Source organism: Fukomys damarensis, unplaced genomic scaffold, assembly GCF_012274545.1.
Source record: "Fukomys damarensis isolate Sample0158 unplaced genomic scaffold, DMR_v1.0_HiC HiC_scaffold_28, whole genome shotgun sequence".
NCBI classification, from domain to species: Eukaryota; Metazoa; Chordata; class Mammalia; order Rodentia; family Bathyergidae; genus Fukomys; species Fukomys damarensis.
Window position 1 is genome coordinate 17677322 of NW_022900940.1, and position 14655 is coordinate 17691976.

The window sequence follows — 14655 nt, forward strand, 5'->3', positions numbered from 1 at the left end:
TAACATGTACCAAATCATTTGTTATGGTTAAGTACTACTGTTATCCTGTTTCATAGGCAAGAACCCTGGAACAGAAAGGTCAGGGGCCTTGCCCTGGTAGCTTACTTTGTAAGGACAGAGGCAGAGTGTGAACTCAGGCCACCTGGCCCCAAGGGCAACCTCAACCTCAAGGATATTCTGCTTCATTAAAATTCAGTAGTTAGGAGTCCAAGAAATTGAATGATCTCTATAGTGAAAATTACAATACTCCGGAAAAGGATATCAAAGAGAACATCAGAAAATAGAAAGATACCCTCTGTTCCTGAACTGGCAGAACCAATATAGTAAAAAATGGCCATACTCCCAAAACTTACACACACATTTAATGCAACTGCAATCAGAATACCTCACAGAACTGTAGCAAAAAATCCTAAAATTCATATAGAACCAGAAAAGACCCAGAATAGCAAAGTAATCCTGAGTAGCAAGAGCAAAGCAGAAGGCATCACAATCCTGGATTTCAAGTTATATTACAAAACAACAGTGATTTAAAAAACAAACAAACATGGTATTGGCATAAAGACAAACATACAGATCAGAGACACAGAATAAAGGATGCAGAAACAACCCCAAGCACATTCAGCTATCTGATCTTGACAGAGAGGCCAAAAACATACACTGGAAGAAAAAGAGCTTCTTTAGCAAATGGTGTTTGGAAAACTGGTTATCCACATACAGAAGACTGAACCTAGATGCATATCTCTCACCATATATTAAACTAAAATCAAAATGCAACAAAGATCTCAATGCTAAAACAAAAACATTTAATCTGCTGGACAATAAAATAGTCAAAACTCTTGAAAACACAGGCATAGACAAGGGCTTTCTGAACAAAACCACAAATGCACAAGAAATAACATCAAGAACCAAGAAATAGGATCATAGCAAATTGAAACATTTCTGCACAGCAAAGGAAACAACCAACAGAGTGAAGAGTCAAACTATAAAATGAAAAAAAAAAAGTTGCCAGCTCTTCTCCAGAGGACTAACATCAAGAATATATAATAAACTCAAAAAATTAGAGCCCACCCCAAAATAAAAGACTCCATCAAAAAATGGGCCAATGCAATGGATAGACTTCTCATAAGAAGTAGTACATATGGCCAATAAACACATGAAAAGATGTTCAACATCTCTGGACACTAGACAAATGCAAATTAAGACAACACTGAGATTCTACCTTACTCCAGAAAGAATGGCTGTCATCAAGAAATTAAATAACAAATGCTGGTGAAGCAGTGGGAGAAAAGGGACCCTTCTATGTTGCTGGCAGAAATGTAAAGTAGTACAACTACTATGGAAATAAGTATAGAGATTCTTCGAAAAATCTAAAATCTAAAAATTCTGTGTGACCCATCTATTTCCCTTCTAAGTATCTTCCCAAAAGAATTAAAGACCTTATATTACAGTGACACATGCATACCCATGTTTATAGCAGCACATTCATAATAGCTAAATCTCAGAAGTGGAATATATGCCCATCGACAGGAGAATGGATATAGAAAATGTGGTATTTATACACAATGGAGTATTACTCTACTATCAAAAAGATTATCTCCAGCCATTTTCCTAAACGGATGCACCTTGAGACCATGTGTTAAGCGAAATAAATCAGATACACAAGCTTAAGTATGAAATGGTTTCTCTTATATGAAATCCCAAAATAAAGAGCAAAATAAAAGATAGATAATAAGGAATAGGGAGGTAGATTTCTGCAAATGGGAGGACTAAGAGATGGTGGTAGAAAGGGGATGAAAAAAAGGAATTCAGATGTGATGTGTACCTGTACCAACTTCCCACAAGGAAAGTGATCATTGTGTGCTGCAAACATATACAAATTAAAATTAAAAAAGAAATTCAATGATTAGAGTCACCTGGGGGTCAGCTGTTTCCCTTAGAAGTTACTGAGCCCCCAACCCCAGGCAACTCATTTAGAAGAGGCTGTGTGTCCCTCTGGGGGAGACTCCAGCAAAAAGGGCCAACTGAGAAGAATCTGGGGCGGGGAACCACATGGCCTCTGGGATCCCTTCCAGCTCTAAGATCCTACTAGTCTATTTCAGGACATTCTGCCACGAGGTTATTAACAAAACCTAAGAGTTGGCTCCCATTCCAAAGTGTAATTTTGCCTCCTCTGACTCACTCAGACAGAAATACTTGGAGAATATTCGTGGGTGGTGATGGCAGCCCACTGGCCTCTAAGGACAGATCCATGCTATCCCTCCCTCCTCTCCACTCACCAGAGAATGAGCAGGAGGCTCTCAGTTCCGGGGATTGAGGACAGGCTGAGAGAAGGATGCTAGGGGCAGAAACCAAAAGTAGGATGTACAATGGTTCCCAGCCCTGACTGTCAAGGCACCCGTAGAAACAACAGTATTTATACTGCACTTTAATGAAAGGGGCTACTCATGGCCAAAGGCAAACAGCCCTCGAGTATAGGACAAGTCACCCCAAACCCTGTCTAGATGTGCCACAGAAGTTATCGTCTCCCACCAATAAGCTGTTCAAGGCCCACCAGATGGAAAGATTGGGATAGAGGAAAATAAGAGTGAGAAAATGAAGGCAGCATTTCCATTTATAAAGCACCTCCAGCCTGCAAGGAGCAGGGCAGAGGGAAGAGATGAGTGATGGTAAGTTACTGCCCCACATGTCCCCCACTGAGTTCTATCTCTCACCCATGAAGAGCAAGAGTAAGGCAGCTTACCTTAGAAGAACCACGCTGTCAGACATGAAGGCACCAATGGTGACATCTGAAAACAGTAAGTCACAGCATTCAGACACTAGTCAAAGCCCACCAACGACAGTCCCCACCCAGCACGGTGCTCTGCAGAAACTGAGGCCCAACCTGAGTCAGGGAGCCTTCCAACTGCCATAGTCTGGACTGTGCCAGAATTAAAACTACATTGTCCTACCACACGTGGACATTAAATACCACATGTGGTATTAAATCTTTGAAATAAGGCTGGTCCGAATGGAGATAAGCTGAGGAAATATACCATATTCCAAAGATCTAAATAATAATTTTATATTGATTATAATCAAAATAATATGTTTGTTATATATCATTAAAATGAACTTCAGGTATTTTATCTATACTTTATGTGGTTACTAGAATACACATGTAGCCTGCTTTATTTTTTTTCCTTTGATATCAGTACAAGGAGAGATACCCAGAATTAAATAACTCTTGGAAAATGACCTAGGGCAGTGGTGGCAAACTTAAGGTACACGTGCCACAGCAGGCTGTTCACATCACTGAAAGCTGTAAAAGGTCTGCTGTCACTGACCTGGGGTCTGTCAACCATGGGGGTCCTCACCTCCCACCCTCACTCCATGAGACTTCAGGCTCTCTCTGCATCCTTGCCTGTAACGTAGGGAACCTTATTCCCAAGACTTTCTTCCAAAGCTGCCAATATTTTATATTTAAATCATAAAATATTTATTAGTCAGAAAGTATAACATTTATTAAGTAATCCTTAAGTATATGAAATATGTTTTAGGATTTATTAGATATGATATATCTAATGATACATCATTATTAGATATATCAAATCAGATAAATAATGAAAAATATAAAATACTTGATAAACTAAGTAATGCTTGGTAAACTAAAATACAGGTTTAGTTAGTAATGTTTGTTGCTTTGTTTTTATGGTGTGCTAGGGATCAAACCCAGGGCCTCACACATGCTAAGACAAGTGCTCTACCTTTGAACTACACCCTCACTCCTTAGTAACTTTACTTCTAAATAAAGCATTCACTCATCCAATACCTCCCTGCCTTCTTTCCCCTTCAATATAAACCCCTTAACATTGGGGTTTCATTAATAGTTCAAAGAACCAAACATCTGAGTCCAAGAGAGTCTGAACCCATCTGTCACGAAATGAAAAGATGTATACAATGTCCTCATGAAGGGAAAACAACAGCAAATCCATAAATTATAGAACTCCTAAAGTTCCTGCACTTAGGTGTATTTATTAATTTTATTGCTCTTCAATAGTATTAAACCCTTGCATGTTTGAAACTAACCAAACCTGACAAACTTATCACTTTTTTTTTTTTTATGAAGAACACAAGCAATGAAGTTCAGATCCCTTGTGAAATGCGAACACATCTGCTCGACATGCATTCCTACAGCAGCAGCTGAGCCACCAGGAGACCTGAGTCCCTGCTGCGCCTGCAGACTCCAGTCATCCCTAACTTGCTCTGATGTGCAGCATTCTCGTCCAGAAAGTGGGGGACGTCCCCTCCCTGCGTGCCAACTGGCATCCATGTGAGTTGGACATTGCAATGTGGCAACATTTTACACATTTTAAAGTACTCAACCCATATAAGATTATTTGGAGATGGCCTCAGGTTGCCTAGTACAAGGAAAACTGCATTCCCAAACTTATAAAGATACAGGACAGCCTATCTTGGAGCAAAAGCTTAAGCAATGACCCTTTTTTATTCTACTATCCCTGGCTCTAAAGTCTCAAGGGTGTGCAAAACTTCTATCTGTAAGAAAATACAAAATTTGGTGTCCTAGGACTGTACTAGTTTTTACATATTTTAAGTATAAAGAAGTATTTTTCAAAAGTAAGATGACTATATATTTCTGGAAATATTTTCTGAACTCCGTAATGATCTGAAGTTTTTTCAAATTCTTACCTTTGCTTTCTCACCTCACTCTGCTGCATCTTCAAACACCTAAAGAACCACTATCCTACCACCTAATCAATTTGACATAAATTGGGTATAGCCTGGGGTCAGGTTGAAAATTTCATATTTTCATTCAATTAGCCTCAACCCCCACATTGTACTCATTCACCCCAAAGACCAGTCAGCCTCAAACTCAGAAGGGCTGTTTGTCCACCAGCAAGGCGACCTGGCTCTCTCCTTATCCAAAGCACTTTCTGTAATTTTCTTTTAGGAGGAAAGGGGTGACTCCTTTTCCCTCTCAATAGGAAGAAGTCTCTAAATATGAGTATGGTTAAATATAAAAAAACAAAATATGATACAATAGTTTATTGGTTTTACTGTTACTAGTCCATGTCTGCAGTATATAATGACTACATTCACTGTTGGGAATTGGTACATGGACATAACACATTGCACTTCCCTCCTTCCTCCCCCCTTTTTATTGTTCCAGCATCACCTTTTAAATATGTACCATTTTAAATGGACAATGCTTTTTTTCATTAGAAATGCTGCCACAGAAATTACTGAAATTCTAACCTCGTGGTATTTAAACTCATCAAAATAAATCACTTTAAAGCTCAGAAATGAACATCAACAAGTATCTGTACCTTAAAATCAAACAGCAGACAAAACATTCCATCCTGTGTGAATTTTCCTAATCCTAAACAGAGGAAATAGCTGCTAACCACACTAGAAATTAGCCCAACTCATGCACCTATCTTTATCTCATGTGCCTTTAACAAAAACAACTTACCAGGATAGCCATTTCCATCCATATCAATGCCTCCTGATATAGACTGCCCAAACATCCGCAGGACTGGGTTTATCTTCTGCCCAGACAATTTCTGAAACAGAGAATAGGGACATGGTTTCACTAGAAAAAAAGGAGTCACTAATAAAAACTTGAGATAGTTTTAACCAGCTTCCCCCAGCAGTATTTGGTCTTAAATTGTTGAAAGCGGCGGGGGGGGAGCAACTCTAATTTGATCAGGAAGCCTTTAGTAGGCAGTTGAAGATTCCTTTATTATAATTATTATTTGTCTTGGCCAAATTTCACATTTTGAAATTTTGCTAAGTTCACTGCTAACAAATAAATCTGCCCAGACTAGTGTGATTTTTTTTGACATGCTGAAGTTTAAGATGGATAAAGTTTAACTCTCATTTCTAACAGGTTCTGTTTTGTTTTGATCCAGGTATAGCTGGCTAAAATTCTAGGAATACATTTACTTCCTATCTCTGTACCCACACAGGTACCAAATACTTAATATTCCTCTCACAAGACACACAAGAGTCCTGCCCTAGACAGACAAGAAATTAACATATCTGACTGGAACTATGGCCCTGTGGAAACTGCCTCTCCAGCCAGCCAACTAGGAAGTCTACAGACTCCCAAACTTCACAACCAGGATTAAAGAGTTTTATCTAATAAATCCAGAATTCTGTAGTCCTGACCTTTTACAATCAATAGGAAATCCACAAGAATCAGCTGACGCCGTCTTCCTGTTAGACAGCCCTCAACCAACCAGTCAAAGTTCACAACTCCACCACCCTGCACACATCACCTACCATCGGTGCTTTTTATTCATCATTAAATTCACCACATATCAACACAGGTAGCACTGGCTCAAGAATATTTGCACAGCCAGCGCTCATCATGCAGAGCTGTGCATCAGCATTTGTGTGGCACAGATCTCCACAAGGCACTGAACTTCCTGAATCAGAAAAATTTCATCTTCTGGCACCTGAGTGGCTCCTCCCTACCTGTATCCCAGTCTCCTTGTGGAGTCTCACTGGCCAGTGCCCTTGTTTTCATGTCTTGAAGGAAAATCCACAGTAGATTTTCATGTCTTAAAGGAAAATCCACAACAGGTTTACAGATATCAGGATCACTTTGTCTTTATTTCCTCAGTAAGGAAAAGCATAAGGAAATAAAGACAAAATGATCCTGAGATGTCTCCCCATCCCACTGCTGCTGGTAACTGCAAATAATCTTCTCATAAATGATCTGAGAGCCCCTCTTGCCATTTTCCATTACACCATCCAGCAGGAAATTTGTATGCATCAAAGTACAGATGAGGACACTGTAGAAGAAATGCCTCTGACTCCCAGGCAAAGCCTCACATCCCACATGGCTCTATCTAAACAAGCATGTGTGTCTGTACTTCTTACAAGCCATGCTTTGAAGAAGGCCATCTCAGCTCTGAAGGCTTGCCCTGGGTTTGCATTTCTAAGGTATGCAGTGGCTGGGACTGGGGGGTAGAGAGAAGGGGTGGTCTATCTGGGGGTGGCAATGCAGGCTTAAATTATCTGCAGACATCTGCAGGCCATTATGCTATAAAGCCAGGAAGATAAGTCTGCTCAGTGCTAATAACCCTAAATGGAAACCAGGAACCTTGGAAAACCCCCACTTGACCAGGTTTATGTGCAGTGTCCGTTTGGGCAGCAGAAAGATCACAGGGGCCGCCACGACATGCCCGGAGGGCTTTCAAACTGGGGCAGGCACACAGGGATGTTAAAAATCAACACACTTCGTGGTAAACTCAAGGAAAAAGAATGAGTTAAAGAGTAATGTGGAAGAAGCTGAGGGGCCTGATCTCACCATTTATCCAGCAGAAATAATACCAATCTGGGCCAAAGAAAAGCAATAGTGTTGCCCAGACTTGTTTCTGATTTCTTCCTCTACTTTGCACACACAAAGCTCACTCTGTTCAAGACTTGGGCCCAGAAGGATCTATCATTAAAGGGTTTTTTCCCTTTTAAATCATGGACCTTATCATATATACATATTAACAAGCATGGAAAAGTATAGTCATAGTTGTTTTTCTTTGTCTCTCTTTCTTTAAAAAGCCCAAAACCACTTCTTTGTCAAGGCTGACAAGCCGACATGCCTGCTGACAAAGGCAGGGCGGTCCAGCTGCTGATCCCGCTTCCTACTAAAGACACCCCATACTAACCACAAGATGTATACTCCAGCTTGGCGCAGGGATTCCACCCAGCAACAAAACAAAACACTGTAGAGCCCTGGAGGAGGGGAAGCAGGGGTCTTGCACAGGTTGTCCCCTGTGTGATTAGCTTCCGAGGTCCAAGAACAAGCTTCCAGGAGGATGTATGGAGAATGACCCTGTCCTCTGCCCAAGCATCAGGTCCTTAGATGACTTTCAGCTTGTCACACTGGGAACAGCATCCCAGTCTAGGGTGGCTCCTGGGATGCAATGTGGTCCCCACACTGTGCCCAAAGCCTCTTCATCCTGCCATGTCAGCTGGGATGGATTAAGAGCATATTTCTCTCATGTTACTTACTTATTTCTAATGAAAAGAGGATGATCCACATGGACAGAGGCTCCTTGTAGTATGTGTGCTTCAGAGAAAAATGTTTCTGTATCTCCAAGTTTTTCTACTGACTTGAGTTAACCCTTTTCAAACATAGAGCTGAGGAGGGTGGTTATGAGCAGTTTCAGGAGTCAGACTGTGAAAGTTTCAACAGCCATACTGCTGCTTACTACCTTAGGCAAGTTAAAATACCCTCCCTGGGTCACAGGTACCTCAGAGAAAAATAGTGGATAATCAACATGCCCCCCTCACATGGCTGCTTTGAAAGCTCGCAGCAAGGAAAGGGCAGAGCAGGCCCTCAGGAAGCAGCCCTCTTCTTCCCCGCTGAAACGTCTTGCAAAGGCAAGATACTGAGCCGAGAAGCCAGTCAGTGGACAATGAACCTGTACTTTTTACATACTGCTGCTTAAATTTAAAATATAAATGCATGCATATAAATACAAAGGAAGAACTTAGCCCTTAAGAGCTCGATAAGTATTTGCTGACTGAAAATTTCTCCATGTGCATTGTCCTTTTTTGGTCACTGACCTGGGAGAAAGACACAGACCAGTGCCGATCTACACACATTCACAGATATCCTGACTATGCTTCTGTCCAGTGTGACTTCCTTTTCTCCCATGGGCTGGGATTGACACCGTCAGCAAGACTGAATACAGAGCTGACACAGCAAAAAAGAAACACATTTACCACTTCCATTTCCCAACTCCAGGGCAAGGCCAGAGCTTTGACCAACTCCTGGTTTTAATGACAATTGTGACCAAAGTCCATGATAACTTTCAGGCCCTCCTCTGTGGACCAATCTCTCTCCAGATTGTAATTTCACAATACTCCTCTGACTTAACACATAGATGGTCTGTAAAGGAGACACTGAAAAGAAACTTGACTTTCTCAAGTAGCTCGACTTCTGAATAAAAATATGGTTATTATTTTCTGAAGGCTAAGTGTATCCCTGAATGTGAGCAATGTCAGGACCCTATGAGTACTGTTTTATATTTAATAGGCAACATCAATTTTTTTCCTCTTTCACCAGAAGGTAGGTGCCTAAAGGCAAACCCAGTGTCATACTTTGATTTGTAGTCCCAGAATATGGTACACAGTGAAGTTCCATGTGTGTCTGTTGAGTGGATGTACACACAGTGACCACACCATTCTCACACCAATTACCATTGAATACTGGGGGACCATCCCACCGGCATCACCGTGATAGATATAGACTGCCCCTGCAAAGTCGTCCTCTTCAGGTGCACCAATGGCCACATCTGAGGGAGAAAAACGACTATGGGTCAGAAATGCCACATGGAATAATATGTATGGATTCCCTAATTCCAGTTATCATCATGTCTGAGGCCCCCGATCCAAGAAATTTTTGGCTAATCATTCTAGCATTATATAAGGCATATGATCTCTTAGCAGGGGAAAAGGAAAAAGAAAAAAAAAACATGAAAAGAAAGTTAAAGAAGCTGAGAAAACTTTAGTCCCAGAAAAGTTTCTATCTCTTCCTCTTAAGAAAATTGATATAATGAAACAGACCCAAGTTCAATCCCTGGTACCAAAGAAAAAAGAAGAAGAAAGAAAGAAAGACAGACAGACAGACAGACAGACAAAGACAGAAAGACAGAAAGACAGACTAATATAAAGAAATACAAGCCAGGGCCAGGAATTTGGCTCAGTGGTTCCACCTCCTGCCTCTCAAGTGCAAGCACCCAAGTTCAATCCCCGATATCATTTAAAAAAAAAAAGGAAAGAAATACAAGCTGATGTGAGGTGATTCACTCCTATAATCCTAGCATTCTAGAAGGCTGAGGAAGTCTGGGGAACTTAGAGAGGTCCTGTACCTGTCTCAAAATTTTAAAACGGCAGGGGATATTGCTCAGTGCAAAGATCCTGGGCGAATCCCCAGTACAGCAAACAAAAAAACTTTTAAAAATTATATAAGAAATATAAATACATAAACTACCCACCCTAATCTCTATCAGAGAGGGGAATTCCACAGACAATGGTTATTGCATAACTCAGAAAGCCAACTCTATTCCTAGATGAAGGAAATGTACAGACAGAGTGTAATTAATTTCCCCAGAAAGAAAAACCAGTGTTACTCTCACAAATGACAGCTCCTGGATCAAAGCTTGAATTTTCCCTGTTTTCCCTTTGCTTCTGGTAAGAGTCATGTGTCTGAAGAAGTGTGCTTAAGGGCAGAGAACATGCATTCCCATGATCTCAAGATAGAGGTTCATATCATGTGCGTGCGCTCTCCCTCCCTCCCCCCTCCCTCTCTGTCTCTCTCGCTCTTCTTACCTCCTGCCCTCCTGCCCTCTCTCCCTCTCTCTCTCTCTCTCTCTCTCTCTCTCTGAATGGTGCCCACTGTGGCCAGTGGCATGAGGTAGCAATGGAACCCAGACACCTGGCCTGGGTAAGAGCAGCACCCCAGCCTTGGAGATGCGGCTCTCCTAAGCCCTAATGTCTGTACACTGTGCATACAATGAGGGAAGAGGTACTTAACAGGCCAGAGGAGAAGGGGCTGTGAAGGATCCTGGGGTCCAAACAGACGTGGACATCAGATCTCCACACCACTCCCCCATAATGCAACTTCAAAGCCACCACTATCAGGGACAAAATGTCTAATTCTGTCCTCACTTATTTCCTCCAAAACATGGCAGATCATTATGGAGCATCAGAGACTCAGAAACAAAAATAACTGGTGACAGGAGAAAGCTCATCAAACTTCTCAGCCACTTGAAGCCCAAAGGACCCATCCTGAGGTTTGTTTCCACTGCAGAGACAGCAAAGAGGGCAGAGCTGAGAGGATGTACAGGAGTGAAAGTTCTGTGGGCTCAACACTCAGCTCTGGGTGTCCACACAGAGAACATGCCCAAGACTTTCCTCTCTCCCCATAAAATGCTGATGGACTTTCAGTGTGGACCAGGAGCCCCAGAAGCAGGTCACGACGAGAGGACAAAGTCAGAGAGCAGCCGCCACTCTGACTCGGTCTGACTGCTGCACTGGAGAAGCCCTGCACTCCAGGGGAGACCCCACTCACCTGAGAAGCCATCATCGTCAAGATCCCCCAGGCTGGCGATGCTCTCCCCAAAGTGCGCATTGTAGGCCCTATCCCCAGTCAGGGCGAGCTGCTCCTCAAGGGCTCCCTGGGAAACAGGACAGAAGAAAAGATGGGGGAGGAAGTACAGGGCCAAAACATTTTTTTAATCTAAAACTTAAAAATTTAGAGCTCAGACTGCTGCCCTCCTAGATCCCACTCATTGACAGGAAACACCTGGACACAATCACAAGACCCCAAACTTCTCTCTCCTCACGGCAAAACGAGTGCCTTCTCTGGTGTAGCAGGAAGGTCTCCAATAGGGGAGATATGTTTCAGAGGCAAGGAGAGTGTCACCTTGGCCAATGAGTACTACTCACTGTCCCACTACTACACAGACAAGCAAGTCCACCCACCACGCGTGCCTACAGTATCCCCTTGGCTTTTCTTAAGGCGTCACTCAGGACAAATTCATAAAGCTGTTTTCCAAGGTACCTGATGAAGATTCAGGCACCCCATTTGAACAGAGGTAGGATAAATCACTATGCTCGCTGCCATGCATGGCTCAGATTCAAAATTCCTGAGCAAACATTAACTCACTGTGGGGGGGGTCTCAGTGGTGTACAGTGACAGTAAAACCCACCCAAGGATACCCACTCTGCTCCCAGCCACTGGGCACGTGAATACCAGAGTATTGAAATGCAGTGTGATGTTTTAGGGAGTAAGAATGTCTAAACCTTCCCCAGTGGAGAGACACTCTGGACCCATCAGACATACACGAGCCCTCTAATGAATGTCTAGTTTTTCTCACGACCAAATCTCTTACACTATCAACACAATTTTCAACTTAAAAACAATAAAGATGTGATGATTTCTTCAGTCAGTGAAAGCCCCACTCCAAAATACAAATAAGAGTCACCCCTTAGTGTCTGTGAGGGTGGTACCAGGACCACCTGGATTCTAAAGTCTGTAAGTATATATAAAATGTTATTATATCTACATACAACTTATGTATACCTTTCTGTGTACTTTAAATCATCTCTAGACTATAATATCTAATACAATATAAATTTATTAAAATAGTTACATCACTTAGGGATTAATGACAAGAAAAACAGTCATCATCAGAATAGACAATTCTTTTTGTTCCCATTAGTTCAATACATGGTTGCATGAATCCGAAAAAGCACAACTCAAAGATCCAGAGAGCTTACTACATGCAATTTCTTTCTATTACTGTGAGGGGGAAGAGGAGAGAGAAACACACACAACTGATTCCTGTTGTGTAACAAGCAGGGTATATCCACACCGTCATTTATGACCTTTCCCACTGTACAGCTGGGAAACTGAGGCACTGACTACAATCTATTTGCTCATATCACACAGGCTACAAATTGGAAAAACCAAGATTCAAACTCAGGTCCATCCACTCCGAAGTCACCATTTTTTTCACTTCTTCACTTTACCTTACAGTTTCAACAGAAACAGAACACTCTGGAGATTAGGGCATCCATACATCTTTAAGGCACATTGGGCTGGAGGCAGGGGAGAGGCCACACATGGCTGCCTCATGCTCAGAGGAGGTCTGAGGAGAATTATCACGCTCCAAGATTCCAGCCCTGGCTTGGTCACACAGTCAAACTGCAACATCTTCGTTCTCCTACACATATAAATGTAGACAGCCACTGACTGCCCACCATTCTCCTCTGTACAATGACCACTTCGCTTCTTCCCATTCCCTGCTCCTAGAATGTCAGTGGGGATGCAGGTATCAAAAGTTATTGCCTAGGATACACACTTGACACTTTTCTTTAAAAACATCAATAGATTTTCATATGCCAATAATGAACTACCTGGGGGGGGGAATCAGGAAAACAATTCCAATCACAGTACGTTAAAAAAAAAATACAATCACTGGGAGTCAACCTAACCAAGGAGGTGACAGACCTCTACAATGAGTTTCAGAACACCACAGAAAGAGATTGAAGACAATAGACAGAAAGTGGCTAGACCTCCCATGTTCACAGATTGGCAGAATTAATATTGTTAAAATGGCCACAATACCATAAAGCAATCTACAGATTTAATGCAATCCCCATGAGAAGTACAATGACATTATTCACAGAACTAGAAGAAAATCCCAAAATGTATATGGAAACAAGAAACGCAGAACACCAACAGCAATCTTAAGCAAAAAGAGAAAGGCTAGAGGCATCACAATACCCAATTTTAAATTATATTGCAAAAACACTGTAACAAAAACAATATGGTACTGATGCAAAATAGAAATAGACAGCAGAACAGAACAGGGAACACAGAACGTGGGATTTGGTGGCACAAGCTCAGCACTGTGAAATTACAGGAGCAAGAGGGACCGCAAGTTCAGACCCAGCCTGGGCAACTCTGCAACTTATCAAGACCCTATTTCAAAATTAAAAAATAAAAAGGGGCTGGGGATGTAGCTTAACGTAAAAGTCCTACGTTCAACCCCCAATACCCTCACCCAATACACACAAGGAAAAAAAAGAGCACACAGAAACAAACCCACACAACTACTGCCATCAGATTCATAAGGATTCAAAAATAAACACTGGAAAAAAGACAGCCTCTTTACCAAATGGTGCTTGGAAAACTGGATATCCATATGTAGAAGATTAAAACGAAATCCCCCACCCACCCCTCTCGTACCAGGGATCAAACTTGGAACCTTGCACTTGCAAGGCAGTCAGTGAAACCACTAACTCCTTCTCTTTCACCTGGTACCAAAAAAAAAAAAAAAAATCAATTCAAAATCTATTAAAACCTAGGGATAAGACCTGAAACTTTGAAATGTTGAAACTTTGAAATACTTGAAGCCATAGGCATATGCAAAGATGTCCTGAACAAGACTCTAATAACACAGGAAATAACAGCAAGAACCAACAAATGGGACTACATCACACTGAAAAGTTTCTGCACAGCAAGGGAAACAATCAAAAGAGTGAAGAGATAGCCAACAAAATAGAAGAAAACCTTTTCCCAGATATTGCTCTGACAAAGGATTAATATTTAAAACATATAAAGAACTAAAAAAATCAAATAGCCTAATCAATGAATGGGCAAATGAAATGTATAGATACTTCTCAAAAGTACTATAAATGGTCAATAAATATATGAAAAAATGTTCAACATCTTTAACCATTACAGAAATGCAATCAAAACTACACTGAGACAGGTTTGGTGACACATGCCCATAATCCTGTAATCCTAGCACTTGGGAAGTTGAGGCAGGAGGATCACCATGAGTTCAAGGTCATCCTGAACTACACTACACAGAAACCCTGTCTCAAACACATACATACATACACTCACTATCCCTCCCTCTCTCTCTCTCTCTCTCTGTGTATGTATGTATGTATGTATGTATATATTTTGCCTCACTGAGTTTCCATCTCATTCCAGACAGAATGGTTAGCATCAAGAATACAAAAAAAAATTTTTTAAACCATAAATGCTGACAAAGATGTGGGGGGCTTCCCCCACACCTACTCTTCTGGTAGGAATGTAAATAAGTAGAGGCAACATAAAAAGCAGTA

General features: G+C 41.5%; 1 protein-coding gene across 1 annotated transcript in view; it reads right to left on the reverse strand.

Moving 5' to 3' along the window:
* Positions 1 to 14655, reverse strand: part of Itga9 (integrin subunit alpha 9) — a 332354-nt gene that overhangs the window by 268734 nt on the left and 48965 nt on the right. Inside the window, exons 10-13 of the mRNA XM_033756921.1 lie at positions 11084 to 11189; positions 9211 to 9305; positions 5471 to 5561; positions 2741 to 2786 (exon numbers count right to left, since the gene is read on the reverse strand). Coding sequence (XP_033612812.1) covers positions 2741 to 2786; positions 5471 to 5561; positions 9211 to 9305; positions 11084 to 11189 — 338 coding nt within the window. The remainder of the gene's footprint in view (positions 1 to 2740; positions 2787 to 5470; positions 5562 to 9210; positions 9306 to 11083; positions 11190 to 14655) is intronic.